Source organism: Eublepharis macularius, chromosome 3 (assembly GCF_028583425.1).
Source record: "Eublepharis macularius isolate TG4126 chromosome 3, MPM_Emac_v1.0, whole genome shotgun sequence".
Taxonomy (NCBI): Eukaryota; Metazoa; Chordata; class Lepidosauria; order Squamata; family Eublepharidae; genus Eublepharis; species Eublepharis macularius.
In genome coordinates this window covers 160,321,450-160,338,196 of record NC_072792.1, presented here as the reverse complement: position 1 = coordinate 160,338,196, position 16,747 = coordinate 160,321,450, and the positions used below count along the sequence as shown (strand labels likewise).

General features: G+C 46.6%; 1 protein-coding gene across 1 annotated transcript; it reads left to right on the top strand.

Annotated features, from left to right (window-relative positions):
* Window positions 1-2,840: 2,840 nt before the first annotated feature.
* Window positions 2,841-16,501, top strand: RAB39A (RAB39A, member RAS oncogene family). Its single transcript, XM_054974112.1, has 2 exons — window positions 2,841-3,166; window positions 16,075-16,501. The coding sequence occupies exons 1-2, from the start codon at window positions 2,841-2,843 to the stop codon at window positions 16,499-16,501; spliced, it is 753 nt and encodes a 250-aa protein (XP_054830087.1).
* The last annotated feature ends 246 nt before the right edge of the window (window positions 16,502-16,747 follow it).

The following is a 16,747-nucleotide window of genomic DNA, read 5'->3' as shown; positions in this document are numbered from 1 at the left end:
TTATAACATGTTAAAGTTCCAATATTTATGAGATGCACTTTTTATGTATGCTTGTTGGTTTGTTCTGTGTTGTTATAATGTTATATTGTTAATTAGTTAATTAAACTAAATAAAAAAAAATTTTAAAAGAAGGGAGCTTTCAGAGCTCCCTTCTTCAGTTGCTTCATGTGGGGAATTGTGAGTCCAGGTTCAGCCTGACACATCTCATCTTAAAATCAAGCCCTATCCGTCAGTTCTGATTTCCCCATTATCCCTCCCTTAGGGAACATGAATCACACTGTCATCTTGCATGGCCCTGATTCTCTCCCTATATTTATTATTTTATTTATACAAATATTTATGCCTCATTTTTTCCTGGGGACTCAAAGCACCTTGCCACACTCTCCCCTCCATTTTATCCTCACAACAGCCCCAGGAGGTAGGTTAGGATGAGAGTATATGACTGGCCTGTGGTCACCAAGAGATTCCACAGCAGAGTGAGGATTCAAACCTGGGTCTCCAAGATTCTGGTCCTACACGCCAATCACTACACCATGCAGTAGTTCCTTTGGACAAGACAGCCTGATGAAACCTCTCTTTGTTTCAGTGAACAGGAGACTCAAAATGTGGATTGCTTTCTTTACTAGTTATGCTTTGTATGGCATAACTGAAGAATGCCTAACTCAGTGCAAGCACAAAATGAGTGATGCCTTGCCATTTCGTAATGCAATTTTAATCCCATATGCTACATCCATTTTCCAGCAGTGTTGTTCAATGCAACTTATTCAGTGCTATATTTAACAGATATGCATCCTACACTTTGTTGCACAAGTGTAATAAACAAGCCCCCCAAGACTAACAGGGAAATCCTAAACAGTGAAACCATCCTAAATCCACTGAAGTCAAAGGACTTCGAAAGGTGAAACTCTGTTTTCTATTTCACAGTCAAGCTGTATTTTTATCGCTGCATCAGCTGCCGTGCTTTGCTCCACAGGAGTGCTGAACGGACAGCTCCCCTTCTCTCTGCCTTGATATATCAGTTGCCTTTTCAGTTGCCTTCCCATTTAAAAACAACATTTTCAGTGCAATCCTAAACAGAGTCACCCCAGCCTAAACCCACTGAACCCAATGGGCTTAGACTGGAGTAACTCTGCTTTGGGTTGCCCTGTTTGTCATAAAAAAAGGGCCCTTGCCTTTTCCTGCCAAAAATCTTTCAGTGCTACTAAGGAAACCAGTCCCACCATGCCAGCCCAAAAGAGCACACTGAATGTGGCCACTGCCAACTCCTGATTCACTGAAGAAACTGCCAGTTTGTTCTACAATCTCTTGTCGCAACAAGACAGCTCTTCTCCCCACCCTTCAAAAAGCCCAACATTGATATCTATGTTTGGGATATGCACACACAAGAACATAAGAAGAGCCCAGCTGAATCAGACCAGTGCTCCAGCTAGTCTTGTTCCACACAGGGACCAAGTCCTATGAGCGTAGCACAGAGGCCAAAGCCTCCCACTCTCGTTGCACCCAGAAATTTGTATTAAAAGGTATACTACCGTTGAACATGGAGGTTTCCGCTAACAGTCACTGAAATACTATATTTTAAATCCTGCTTTTCCTTAAAGGAACTCAGGGCAGACTGCATAGTCCCTCCCATTTTATCCTCACAACAACCCTGTGAGGTGGGTTAGAATGAGAGAGGGCAACTGGCTTAAGGTATGCTCCATGGTGACCCGGGGAGGGGTGATCCTCCATATATGTATTGAATCCCTTTTTAAAGCAGTCGGGTTGAGCAGTCGGGTTAGAACAGATAGAAGAAAATACTGCTTTACACAAAGGGTGATAAACACATGGAATTCGTTGCCACAGGAGGTGGTGGCAGCTACAAGCATTGCCAGCTTCAAGAGGGGACTGGACAAATGTATGGAGCAGAGGTCCATCAGTGGCTATTAGCCACAGGAGATAGATGGTATTCTCTTTGTGGGGAGGTGGTGCTCTGTTGTCTTGGTGCTGGAAGGAAGGCAGTGGGAGGGCTTCTGGTGTCCTGGCCTCACTGACAGTCCTTTAGATGGCACTGGATTTCTAGCCACTGTGTGTGACAAAATGTTGGACTGGATGGGCCACTGGCCTGATCCAACATGGCTTTGCTTAAAGCCAGCTTCACAGTGGAAGTCAATGGGCGTAGAAGGCTGGAGCTCTATTTAGGATTGCACTGCTAATTGCCACATTTTATTGTGAGAAAATGGCTGCTTCGGAGGGTGGGAGGCCCCTCCCCTCCCCAAGCCTCGCCTTCTCCACTCTCCACTCCCCCAAATATCCAGGAATCTCCCGTCCTGGAGCTGGCAACCCTATTCCCATACCAGCCCTAGCTCATCCGCACCATAACAGCGTGCCCCTGAACGTGTACAGAGCGCCTTTCTGAAGCCACCAAGGAAGGAGGCTCTCCCACTCACTGTCCAAATCCGAGCAGAGGAGCAGAGGGAAACCCCAAGGCAGCCGCCCCGGCAGAGAAGCCAGAGAGAGGCGAGCGCACGAGGCAGCCACCGCCAAGGCGCTCCCGCCCCGTTTGGGCAGGGAGACGCCCCTCCGTTCTCCCCCTCCAGCCGCAGCAGCCGGACTGCAAAGAGACCCGCCCTCGTCCTCCGCCCCGGGAAAACATCCCACCCGCCTGCCCAGAAGCCAAAGGAACAAAAGGATCTCCCGGCGCGCCAGCCCCGGCGACTCCGAGCCCGCAGGGCAGCAGATCGGAGCGGCAAGCACCGGCCTTTCTCCGCGCCCGGCCGCGGGGTCCCGCCCTTCTCCTCCTCCTGCCCGGAGCCGCGGGGCCTCCCTCCCTCTCTCCGAGCTCGCGTGGCGGCGCAGCGCCCATGCCGGGGATCGGGGCCGTGGGAGCTCGGTGCAGGCACCGCCCGAGGAGGCGCCTCCCCAAGGCCGAGGCGGGCGCCCTGCACGCCGGCGAGGAGAGCGCCATGGAGGCGGCCATCTGGATCTACCAGTTCCGCCTGATCGTGCTGGGCGACTCCACGGTGGGCAAGTCCTGCCTGCTGCACCGCTTCACCGAGGGCCGCTTCCCGGGGCCCAGGAATTCCGACCCCACCGTCGGGGTGGATTTCTTCTCCCGCCTGGTGGAGATCGAGCCCGGCAAGAGGATCAAGCTGCAGCTCTGGGACACGGCCGGGCAGGAGAGGTTCAGGTACGCCTTTTCTCGAGGGGGCTGGTTTGGGGGAGGGCGCCAAAGTTCAGCCCTGGAATCTGCCCCCCCTTCCGACACCCAAACTGAGACCAGTCTACGCCGTGGAAGAGCATGGCGCCTCTGAGCATGTGTAGAGTGCCTTTCCCATCCTATGCCACCTAGCAGTCTTTCAGTTTTCTTTTTTCGCTTTTCCCAGACCCTGCAGGTCCAGCCAGCCGGATTTGAGTCCAGTGGCACCCTAGAGACCAACAAAATTTCCAGGGTATGAGCTTTAGAGAGCCAAAGCTCCCTTCTTCTGGACTGGCCTCAAATCCTGCTGTTCTACTGAAGACCAACACGCCTACCCACCGAAAACTATCCTTCTGCCTCCCCATTCCCCTGCTGACCATAGGTATAATAAGAATGCTTCTGAGCATGTGTAAAGTGCCCTTCCCTCATCACCCAGTAATCTTCTAGTTTTTCTTTCTCCTCTTTTCCAAGGGAATTTTTTTGGGCCCTCAAGCCTGTTCCCCCACACCAGTGCTGAGCATATGTGTAAGAAAATACTCCTGAGCATATGCAGAGTGCAGTTCCCTCCCCTCTCACCTATTGCAGCCTGCCCCATTTTCCTGCACACGGTCGCAGCTCATGATGTCTGCATTAACCCTTGACAATGAAGCCGCAGCTAACTTTTTAACTTTCCCTTTGGATGTGCTGATTCAGTCCCCTGCCATTGGCAGTGTTGTGGCATTCGAACGTCCAGCACTACGTTTGGAGCATACGCTTCCTTTCCCAGGGCTCCTTTCCTGCCAAAGCTGGCTAGGAGACTTGGTGCCAGAGTACAGCTCTGAATCATGTAAAGAAATAAAAAAAGAAAAGTGGCTCTGAGCAGGTGTAGAGAAAAAGTGCATTACCTCCCTTCCCCCAAACAGCTGAGAATCTATATAAAGAGTCCAGGTGAGAATCAAAGCCATTCTTTCCTCCACTAAGAAGGAACAACTCCTTTTCCCCTCTTGCTTTTCTAGGGCGGAGGCAAGCAGGTGGCGTTCTTTCTTTCCCCTCTCTTTAACCTTCATTGCAGTTTTGCCAATCTGGCTTCCCTGTTTCCATGAAAACAGATCTCCACTGTGAACAATGGCTTCCTCTCTGTGAGTAAACACGTAACGTAGTGTTTCGTACTCCCTGCTTCCTCAAACTGAGAGAAGTCTGAGATCCCACATTTACCTTTTTTAATTTTCTTTGGAGGAAAGATTTCTGGAGACATATGGCACTTTTGTAGTGTTTTCTTTATGTAGAAATGTACAAGCAGAGCACAGTGGAAACAAAGAGACATCCGTCTTAGCCAATCTCACAGATTCTCAGAGGGAGGGAGAGATCACTCCCCCTGCCCATGCGTGCGCACACATGTACACACCCTGCTTCTCTCTGTGCCCCTTCCAGAATCTAAAGTGCTGTTCACACACAGACACGCTCCTGTCCCTTCCCTTGGTGGGATGGGAGGGTTACCTTTTCCATATCTTGATAGGTTCTTGGACAGATCCATTTCCAAACAAGAAAGGACCTTTGAGGAGATAGTTTCAATTGTTAAAAAATATTACATCTCTTCTTCTTCTTCTTCTTATTGATGATGATGATGAAGATGTTTACCTTGTGTTTCTGCTCTCATGGCCACCAAGATGGCTAACAAATTTAAAACATACAAATTAAAATCTCACCTTAAAATACATAAATGCATCATTAAAAGCAAAAGCAAAAGCAAAAAAGCCTTCACTTGCAACAGAAGGGGACAGGCAGATCTCCCTGGGGAGAGAGTTCAGACTTTCGGTGCCACTGCTGAGAAGGCCCGCTTCCGAGTTGCCACCCACCTAATCTTCAAAGGTGGGGGCACCTGAAGCAGAGCCTCCGAAGAGGATGGCATTGGTCAAGTAGGTTCATAAGGGATGTAGGTGGTTCTTCAAATATGCTGGTCCCAAACCACATAAGTCTTTAAATGTCAGCACCAGTACCTTGAATTGTGCCTGGAAACAGATTGGGAGCCTCTGTAGATGAGCCAGGACTGGAGTGACATGTTCCCTGCAGCCCACACCAGTCAACATTCTGGCTGCAGTATTCTGCACCGATTGAAACGTTGAAATGCTTTTCAAGGGCGGCCCCATGTAGCGTGCATTGCAGTAATCTAATCTAGATATAACCACATAATCTAACCTAGATGTATACCACATAGGCCCTATTCATATGTTACAGTAAACCATGCTGCTATGTTGCATATATGTGCATCTATTCTTAAGAAAGTGCCAGCGTGTGTTAAGTTTACAAATGAAACGGGGTAGTACTTGGATAAACTTGCAGTTTCAGCTGAACATGGGTTGAATGTAACATGAGAACTATTGAACACACATACAAAGAAAAATCAAGTGTATGCTTATATGGATTGTGCATACATTCACTGTAACTTGTGCACAGAGCTGTTACCTTTCTTTTTTTACAGGCTCTGGTTTCCCCCACAAGCCAAGCCCACAGGATAGCCTCAATTAGTGTACGTGCACAACAAAATCTTCATATATTTTATGCGTACTCATAATTCAGACAAAACAGTGACTTCTTATTTTTGAAAGGGTTTCCCTTGAGTGAATGATGCTGTAATAGTTCTGGATGCACAGATAAAGTCTACCAGACCAAAGAACGGCGTAAAGCAAGTTAAATAAGAAAAGCAACTTAGTCACCGTGGATAGCAGTCTCTAGGGCTTTCTCTGGAATAAAAAAAGAGTCATGTGATCTGAGGGCAAGCCTTAGAAGTGCCAATGTCTTGTTAAATATAAGGGACTGTCTCAAATTTGTAAATTCTCTAACTACAGAGAATGTTATTACAGGCACTATATCCTGTGGTGTAAAATACGGCTCATGCTGAGTAGGTATATAATAGGGTGGAGATGGGATTTCCTTTCTCATAGAGGAGGGCAGGCAGGACACAGGTGCCCAATTGCCCCTCCAGCTGTGCTCCCTCCACAATTGAAACCGGTTCTTCCCTCTCCTGCTTTTCTGCCTTTTCCTGCTTTAGAGCCCAGCCAGGAAAAAAAACAACAACTTTGAAACTCAAAAGTCTAGTAGAATTAGAGATCCCATTCCTCCGGTGGGACAGGGGGTCTCCCGCTTCCACCCTCTGCTTCCTGCCTCCACTTATCTGGCTGGTGGGGGAGGAAAGAACGGGAACAGACTTCCTGGGTGCACGCCCGGTGTGGTGCAATGATGTCACTGATGTCATCACGCCGCCCTGAGAGAACTCCCACACTTTGCCATTTGGGCCCCAAATGGGCCGAATCAGCCCAATTTGGGGCCTGGATCAGCCTGCTGTGACATCACCGGAAATGCCATTGCACAGCCACAGGGCTGCATGCACACAGCATGAAGAAGAGAAAGAGGTAAGAGCCAGGTCTCCCCCTACTCCTGCCAGGAGGGTAAGGGGACCAGCCAGCCCTAAGTGCAGTTGCCCAAAAGCACTCGCTGCTGAGCAGGCAACCGAGAGCACAACCTGAGTGTTATTTTTACCTTTCCCTTATCATGCAAGATTAGGAGAACAGGACTTGTCCATGCTTCTCCTGACACTCTTTTCGCCTTATAAGCGCCACCTCGTTCACAGCTTAATGAGGCACCGGGTCTTTTCTTGGCAGCCATCTATGCTCTTTGCAACTCACGCTCCTTTGTACTCACGATGCTTCTTTCTTTAGAGCCTTCCAGCAATTAATTACGATCAAAGGAAAAGTTCTTTGAGCAATCTTCATTAGAACCTCCCCCATCAGTGGGACTCATTTGTGCCATGGTTAGAACATCAGGCTAGGATTTAGAGGGTTCAGGTTCTAATCCCCACTTTACTATGGAGACTTGTTGGATGTCCTTGGGCCAGCCACAAACTCTCTGCCTGATCTCCCTCACAGGGTTGTTGTGACGATAAAATGGAGGAGAGAAGGTCAGGGTTTGGATCCCCACTGGGCATAAAAGCAGGGTATAAATGAACTAAATAAACAAATCCCATCTCACAGTAATCAGTGTCGTGTCTGTGGGGAGGGAAAGGATCAGTAGTAGAGGCAGCAATTGCAAGAACTACTTTTGTTGGAACGCACAGGAGCAAGTAAATGAACAGGTCAGACCCAGGCCTCTACAGCTCTACCCCCTTCGCCAGCTATGGTCACAAAACCTGGGCCTGTCCTTTTTGGAGAGCTTCCGGGAGTTCTCCTTAAAGCAATAGTACCAATATACCACAATCAGATCCCTTAAAAACATTTAGCAGGTGGAAGGAGTTAATGTCAGGGGATGTGCACTTTATGGCATGAATCCCCCAACCGTTATCCCTCCCCTCCAGGATACTTTAAACAGTTAGGGGCTTGAGCAGATCAGTTTCCTTCCTCTTTCGGTTCTCCCTTGTTCTTCTTTAACTAACTCTTAACTGCCCTGAGCATTTCATGGCTCTTAGAATGCGCTCAGCATTCAGCAACTGTTTTTTGGGTCTTCCTGTTCTCTCTTAATTTACAAGCGGATGTTTTAATGCAATCCTGGAATGTCCCACACATATGCAGAACTTCATGGGTAACCTTATTTCTGTTATTCTATGGACGGGCACTAAACAAAACATCAGGTTTGAGGGTAAAGCTAACATGGCAATAAGATGGGTTTGTACTGCCTCAGAGGAGCAGCTTTACAGTTTGGAGATTCTCTTTGAGGTCTTGTTGCCCCTGTAGGCCCAGCAGTGCTATTCTAAGCAAACGTATACCCTTCTAAGCCCACTGACTGCAATGGGCTTAGAAGGCTGTAACTCTGGTTAGGATTAAGTTGCGTTGTAGAGATAGCTCGGACTGCATTTTCCCAACTTGGGTTGGTTTACCTGCTGTGGACTTTTCTGGAAAAGGCTGACTTGGCCGTAGTTACATATTAAAAAAAAAAAAAGGTAAAGGTAGCCCTGTGCAAGCACCGAGTCATTACTGACCCATGGGAGGACGTCGCATCATGACGTTTTCTTGGCAGACTTTTTACAGGGTGGTTTACTGTTGCCTTCCTCAGTCATCTACACTTTACCCCCAGGAAACTGGGTACTCATTTTACCGACCTCGGAAGGATGGAAGGCTGAGTCAACCTTGAGCTGGCTACCTGAACCCGGCTTCCGCCAGGATCGAACTCAGGTCGTGAGCAGAGCTTGGGCTGCAGTACTTCCGCTTACCGCTCTGCGCCACAGGGCTCTTTGTAGTTACACATGCAGGAGAACGTTTAGGTTGGGCTACAGTAATGTCATCTGTGTAGGACAACCTTTGGAGGCAGTTTGGATGCTTCCCGCTGGTTCAGAATGTGATAGTCATGGTGCCTGTTGGGGTTGGCCTTAGTGAGAATGTTACTTTCATCTTGTGCCAATTTCACTGGCACTCATGTTCTTCTGAGCCCAATAAACATGATGGTATTAACCTTGAAGGTCCTAAATAGTTTGGGTCCATGGTACCTTGTGGACTGCCAGCACATGTAACTTTTGGCTCATGTTCCGAAATCAGCCAAGGAAGCCTCCATTGAAGAAATCTAGTCAGTGAGGGCTTTCTAAATACCATCACCACGCTGTTTGGAACTTTTTCCCCTCAGCGGAGTTCCTTTTTTAAGAGGCTTTCTGGTGTCAGATGTATTTTTTCTTTTTATTCTGAAAGGCATTTTAAAAATTAAATTTTGTCCCCAGTGCTTGTAAGTTTTGGCAGATCTCTGTTTTTATCTGCCTTGTATTGGTTTTACAGTGTGGTCCTAAGCAAAGTTACACTGTTCTAAGTCAGTTGACTTCAATGGACTTGAAATGATGTATCCAAGCTTAGGACGGCTCAGGGCCAAGCTACACATGACGAATGACACTTGAACGGCAAGTGGATTGAGTGGAGGGCAAGTGAACAGGGAGAAATACACTTGCCGTTCAAGTGTCATTCGTCATGTGTAGCTTGGCCCTCAGTTAGTATTGTAAGTTTCCACAAGTATTTATTTCTAAATAGAAATGTGGGGGGTATAAATATTCTAATTGGATTTTTTAAAGGATCATAATGCCTAGTTCCTAGGGTTCCATCTCATTTGGTCACATCAAGAACCAAATTCTAGAGTGTGGATATGCAGATGAAGAGGTGAAACTATAGAGAAAAGCATTGGCTTAATTCTTAGGGATCATGTTCTCTGGCATTGATCCCCAATGTGGCACTTGCTCATGGTTTTCCAGAGGAAGTTCAACCCTGTCCTATTCTCAGATCATTTTTACCCGCAACCTACAGCTTGTGGTTTGCTTCATAGACAAAGCATCTCTTTCCCGAATCAAAGAGCAAGTTCTGACTTTCTTCCATTGGAGCAGGAGATTCTTCAGAAGAACCTAGGAGGTATCATACACCTTTGTGTCAGCAGGAAGCACCCACTCTATAACTGCTGCCTCCCAAAATTTTGTGGTTGGTTCCATCACCCCATGGCATCCATTTTGTTATTGCTGTCCATGGCAGCCATTTTGTGGTGGCGCCATCTCCCTGTTCTCAAAATTCCAAACAAGCCCATTGGCTTGACAAGATTGAGGACTCCTATAGGCTAAAGTAAAGTAAATGAGTTGGGAAAACAGCTGAGAAGAGACTTCTTGACTCTCAGAAACTGGGGTCTAGAAGGGCAGTTTGCCCATACCAAAGATGTTTCCAAGTGCACCCCTTCACTTTCTTCCATGGTTTATTCATCCTTCCCATGATCTCAGCAATAGCCAAACCTTTCCTTGACTCAGTAACCTCATAACATGCAGTTGGCATTTTTCTTCTTAGTTTTTTCAACTCCACTAACTTGGATAGAGTTTTCTGGGATGGAACCAGTTTGTCTGATTATATCATTCATTTAAGAAGACTGTGAATAAGTCAACAGACCATAGATAAAGATTCATTTATTATTCCAACTCAGATTATAATAATAGCAATAATAATTCACAGTGACACTGCTGCAGGGCAGTATATCATAACCAGATGTGAGCGTGTTGGTGTTTGCTGTTTAGCTGCTGAACAGAGAGACATGCTCGAGGAACTAGGACTCCAAGGTACTTTCGCTTTGCTAATTCATTTTGACACTTGGCCTATGACAAATTATGGAACAATACTGCACATAGCATTTTATACTTGTCCAGGCAAATTATATACTTACTCAACACATTAATTTTGCATACTCTGTACTCCTCACTGCTGAGCTGAAAATAAATCATGTGACACACCGTTCCTAGGACAGTACCATCTAAACCTGTAAGAGGTAGATTGCATATTTGAATGTTCCCATGTACAAAACTAGTGTATAAGGGAAAATTCTAAACTAAAACCTTCTACCTGATGAGCTAGCATTCCATGGGCAGGGAGATTTTACATGGGGGAACATTCACATGTGCAGCTGCCTCCTCAGCCTCAGGAAGTCTGTGTTATGTGATCTGTACAAATGTATAAATTGTCTAAAAACGGTATGCATTTCAGTGTTAGCAGTGTAGTTCCATGTATGTAGTGAATTTGATACTTAATGGTGCATCTTGACATACTGATGTTCTTTTTTCTTTTCTAAAAAGGCTATTTGTTTTTGTTGCTGAACATGAGCCCCATTCAGGAGAACCAAGCACGTGCACACTCATGGTTGCTTAGGCTTGCTCTTCTGCCACATCTGGGTTGTCAACACCTGCGTGGGAAATTCCTGAAGATTCAGGGGTGGAGCCTGAGGAGGATGGCATTTATGGAGAGGAGGGAGCTCAGCAAAGTCATAATTCCATAGAGTAAACCATCCAAAACTGCAGTTTCTGTAGTCTGGGGATCATTTATAATTCTAGGAAACTCCCGGCCCTACCTGGAGGATGGCAACCCTAAGCACCACAGTCCTGCATGGGGAAATAATTCTGAATTTTGGAAGAGTTTCAGAAACAGACTGTGCTACAGCAGGGGAAACCTCTGTTCCAAGATGGAAGGAGGAGGCAGAAAATCTGCTGGGTGTCTAATGTGGCTGTGGCAAATCGGGGCCTTTCCTCCTACTGGTAGACCCCGCTCTGCCTACCCCCCCCCCCACCTTTTCGCCTAGCCAGGCACCTGAAGGGGCTGTCTCACTTTCCTGTCTCCTGGTAGTTGCTGCCACCACTGTCCCTGTATGGGTTTCCGGAACAGCCTCCTAACCTCCCTCTGGTTATGTCCCTTTGTATTCCTTAACCTCTCTCCCCTCCTACTGGACCCAAGTGGTTGGGGATCTATGTGGAACAGAGGGTTTTCATTCCTTCATTAATCAACAAAATTTATTTAAGATCATAACTCCACCCAGACAAGTATGCAGCGAATGGAAGACAATATATAACATAAGGGAAAAAAACCCAAACCCCTAATATCTCTCCCTCCTTCTCTGTACTCCTGCCCTAGCTGGATGTTGTATAAGGCAGGCATGATACTCCCCTCAGAGCCATCCATCCCTCTCCTCAGCTACCAACTGTCAACTTCCAACCCCCCTCCACCAACTGAGCCTCTCTCCCTCCAATCAAATTCCATTCCAGAACTGGCCCCTCCCTCCTGTAGCACCTAGAAAGTTAAATTCACCAACATAGTGGCTTTCTGGATTGCAGCCCTAAGCTTGAAAATTGGTACCAGTACATGGGGAAATCCTCTTTCCTAAGAACCCTTAGGGAGACTAAGATGGTTCCTACTGCAGGGTGGTGGTGAGATTTCAGCCTCTGCCTGGCCTCTTTTTCCTCCCCATGGCTAGCAGAAGCAGAATCTGTAAAGAGTTTATGTTCCATAATTTAGTTTGGTCGTGGGCTTTGGCTCTGGTTGGCCCGTTTTTAGAAGAGCAGTCTGTGTTCTGTCCTGTAGACACAGCCTGCCTACCCAAATTATTTAGCTTTGTACTTTGCTTTACTTTGCTGATGGCAACCTTTCTGGGCATCAGGCAGGAGTCTTTCCCCACTCTGAATTCTTCGTAATTGGAGGTGTCAGCAGTTGAACTCTGCAAGCTGCGAATCACGTGCTGTAAAACCATAGGGTTCTTCTGTGCTCAGCGATGCTGCATCGCTTTAACATTCCTGCCTTTGGACAAGCTCCTTCCACCTAATCTAGAACAAAGACCAGCTGCAAGATCTGGTCCTGGCACTGTGCCATTTTCTGCCCCTCCCTCTTCCCAGTCTTTCTACCAAGCTGGTCTCACTGGCTGCCCTGGCACAGCTGGGCTATGTTTCTTCTCCTGCAGAAAACAAGCGATCCTCTCCCCATAGCAAGGACAGCTGTTTTCAGATGATCAGAGTGTGAGCTGGTATCAATCTTTTATTCCTCATCTGTAAAATAAGAAAAATGTCAACAAGGATCATGGGTGTTGTGTGAAAATGAAAGTAGATTGCTGAATACCTTGAATGCTTTTATCTCAAGGGGGAGGGAACCCATGCTAGACAGGGTGAACAGCAGCATGCCGGACCATTTTGCTCACTGCACAGGGATGGTTCTCCATCCCTAAGGTCCCGTCAGTACTGGTGTGGCTCAGCTTGCTCCCTGTTTGTCTCTGCCTGAGGACAAACTTTGCCTCCCCTCCCTTTTGATGGCAACCACATCGATATCTTCACAGGTACATCTTATGTGTTTGGGTCACTCAGGCCAGAGATAGGTTGCCTACCTCTGCTGTAACCATTATGATTGACAATTATGATCCTCCTCAAGGGCCCCCACTTCAGGTTCCCAAGTCATCTAAACAAGTGGAGACCCAAGGAAAGGTCTCACCCACAGCAGCAAAATGATGGAATTCCCCCCCCCCCAGGGAGATGTGTCTATTCTTCTTGATTAGGGTTGCCAACCTCCAGGTGGAGCCTAGTGATCTCCCAGAATTACAATTGATCTCCAGATTGCAGAGATCAGTTCCCCTGGAGAAAAGATCTGCTTTGGAAGGTGAGTTTTATGGCATTATCCCCCGATGAGGTCCCTCCCCTTCCCAAACCCCACCGTCCCCAAGCTCTACCCCCCAAAATCTCTAGGAATATCCCAGCCTGGAGTTGGCAACCCTAGTCTTGATCATTATCTTCTGCTAGCAGGTGGATACCTTTTTATTTCGTCTGACTTACTCTTACTGATCTTTCTTGTTTATTTTTAATTGTTGGCTCCATCCATCCATCCATCCATCCATCCATCCATCCATTCTGTTTTTAAAAGTTGATTTTAATGTCTTTTAAATTGTTTCCTACCTTTAGGGCCCCAATTGGGCAGAAAAATGTAAAATAAAATAAATAACTTTAAATCTGTAGTGTAATGATCCCACAACTCTTCAGATACAAACAACAGCAATGGCTGTACACTGGCTGATGTTCAGATTTTCTAGAATTAAGGAGGCATTTCTAAGAGCCAATATTTTTGCTTGCTTTCTTGTTACACTTCCTGTGTTAAAAATATTAGTGTTCATTTCTTCTTGGAAGAGGGGCTGCATGCTCTGAAGTCTAGAAGCCTCTTAGGGTGTGGTCCAGAAATGTTTATGCCACTCCTCTTTCAAGGATCTCAGGGCAGCATACATGGTTCTTTCCCTTCCTCCATTTTATCGTAACAACAGCAACCCCGTGTGCAGGGGTCATTTCGTAGAAAAAGAGCTGGAGGAACTCATTAGCATAACTCATTAGCATATGCCATGCCTCTTGCCATCACCGGAAGTGTGTCATTAGTATAACTGATTTGCATATGCTACACCCCCTGACATCACCTATTCTGGCTGTTTTGGACCCAATCCTGGCCATTCAGGTCTGAAATAGCAAAAGGGGGCTGAAAATGGCTGAAAAGGGGCCCAAAATGGTCAGGATCGGGCTGCTGATGAGCGGGAGAGTGATCCACCACCCAGCAGAGGCCCGATCTGGCTGAAACGGGCCCCAAATGGCCAAGAGTCAGGTGGGCAGGGTCACCTGATGTGACCTCTTTGGGGAACTGCCAGAACTGCGTTCCTGTGTGTTCCCCCTCGAAATGAGCCCTGCTTGTGAGGAATGTTAGGCTAAAATAGTGTGACCAGCACAAGGTCACCTAGTGAGTTTCTGTGGCAGAGTAGGGGTTTGAACCTGGGTGTCTCAGTTCCTAGTTTATCATTTCAATCACCCACTGTCTCTGTCACCTGATTCTCCTTAACCCCATTTTTGCTACACATTAGTCAGTCCCAGGAATCTTCTTTCATCCCATCTTTCTATCTAATGCAGCAGTGAGCTGGCGTCACTCCAATGTGGACAGTGGTTTTTTTTAAGAAGAATCTGCACATTCCATTAATGCATTTTTGGCAGTGCAATCCTGAACAGAGTTATACCCTTCTAAGTTCACTGACATCTATCGACTTGGAAGGGTATAATTCTGCATAGGATTGCACTGCGAGAGTGAATCTTCAGAAAAAGTGATCCATATAGGCACTTTTATTTAAGTATGTAAGAACATCTTGCTGGATCTACCTAGGCAAACATTCCTTTCAAAAACCGCAGGTAGTACAATATCCTTTGGAATCTGGCCAGCCATCCACTAGTGGATTGTGCTCTTTATTCGGATCACTCCTGGTCTAATATAGTTCTGAGGGCAGGGAGAGCCAAAATTCTGTTTTGTGTACAACAACTGAAATACTGTTTGCTTTATAAATATAATATGATACATACAACAATCATAATCTTTTTTTCTCTCTCCCTATCGTGTGCATATTTGAATAAGTAAATAGCTATTTGAGTTTACACTCCTAATGTATATTACAGGTCACGTGTGGGCTGGGGTTTTAAAAACGTTGACCGAGATCCTTTCTAGGTACATGATGAAACATGAACTAGATACAGTAAGGATCTAATATACAGCAGTTTCTACAAACGTGAAGTGTTGTTCCCCATTATATTCACACGTTCTTGTCTGGGAGCTGGGAGCCTAACGGAACTTTCTAGTGCATGGGTGAGTGTAATGTAAGAAGGGCCCTGCGAATCAGAGCAACGGTCCATCTATTCCAGTGTCCTGTTTCACCCAGCAGCCAGCCAGTTGGCCTGGAAGTCCAACAAACAAGGCATGAAGGCCAAGGCCTCCCCTGATGCTACCTCGTAGCACTGGCTTCAGAGATTTACTGCCTGTGAATGCAGAGATTTTGTTTAGTCACCATGGCGGGTAGCCATTGAGGGACCTTTCCTCCAAGAATCTGTCAAATCCCCTTTAAAGCCATCTGTGCTTCTCGTTGTCACTGCATCCACTGGGACTGACTCCCACAATACAATTATTCATTGAGTAAAGAAGTATTTCCTTTTGTCCATCCTGAATCTGTTCCCCATGGACGACAGATGGGAGGTCGACCTGTCGTGGTCCCCCACTACTGTTCTTGGCCCCACTCCCTGGTCGCATTGTTACGTGTTGTTCTTGAATTGTTTAAATACTTTACATACGCTTGTAATATAAGTGGTGTTTTTAATATCTCGATGTTTTAACGTTGAAATGTTTTGACGTTTGCTACCTTGGGTACCCTATTTGGGTGGAAAGGCAGCATGGAAGTGTTTTAAATAAGTAAGTTGTTTTGGTGGCATCAGTAGCCTAAGCCGCAGGTGCTTGTGGGAGTCCACATTGGAGCAGGGGCAAAGAGCCAGGCCAGCAATCCTGCCTGCCTTTCGCTGGCTGTTCACCTGCCTTCATTCCTCTCAGCAGACTAGAGGCAAAACCCCAGCCAGGCACAGTGAGACTGTCCATACATTTTAATTCACACAAGGAGGAAGGTCTCTCCGGCTTTGGCCCATGCCTTATGGCATGCTTGGCTAAAAGAACCTGGCCACCAGTGAAATAGACCAGGTCTTCCTTTTTTCTTTTCTTTTTAAAGAAAAGGGTTTTGTTTTATTACCAGACTGTGGCTTATTCCACCTGGCCCTGCTGATTTTCAGTGTAAATATAAGATCTCTGTTAAATTTCACTTTCCCCTTTAATTTTTTACAGATCAATCACACGCTCCTATTACCGAAATTCGGTAGGAGGTTTACTAGTGTTTGACATCACCAATCGGTCTTCTTTCGACCACATGTCCGACTGGTTGGATGAAGCTAAAATGCATGCAGACCCTTTCCAGCTGGTCTTTGTCTTGGTTGGACATAAATGTGACTTGGAGACCCAACGACAGGTTCCCAGAGAGGAAGCCGAAGAATTGGCTTCCGCCTGCGGCATGAAGTACATAGAAACCTCAGCCAAAGATGCCACAAATGTGGAAGAGTCTTTTACAGTTCTGACGACAGATATATACGAACTTGTGAAGAAAGGCGAGATCACGATGCAAGATGGATGGGAAGGGGTGAAAAGCGGTTTCATTCCAAATGTCGTACATTCCTCGGAGGAGGCTGCCTCACTCGGAGACCAGTGCACCTGCTAAAATGCTTGCATGCCAAAGAGCTGTACCATATCTGGATGTTTTGGGTGGTGCGAGGCCAGTGTATATAACAGATTATTTATGGGGAGGGGCTGTGGCTCACAGGTAGAGCATCTGCTTTGCATGCAGACGTTGCTGGTTCAATCCATGAAGTTGCCATTTAAAAGAATCAGGTAACGGGCGATGAGAACATCCTCTTCCTGAAGCCCCGAAGAGCTGCTGCCAGCCACAGCGACAGTGCTGACCTTG

Excerpts from the sequence above, each read along its gene's own strand:
- RAB39A (XM_054974112.1), top strand. The coding sequence starts at position 2,841 with ATGCCGGGGATCGGGGCCGTGGGAGCTCGGTGCAGGCACCGCCCGAGG. Across the intron at positions 3,167-16,074 it reads GCCGGGCAGGAGAGGTTCAG|ATCAATCACACGCTCCTATT; the intron begins GTACGCCTTTTC and ends AATTTTTTACAG.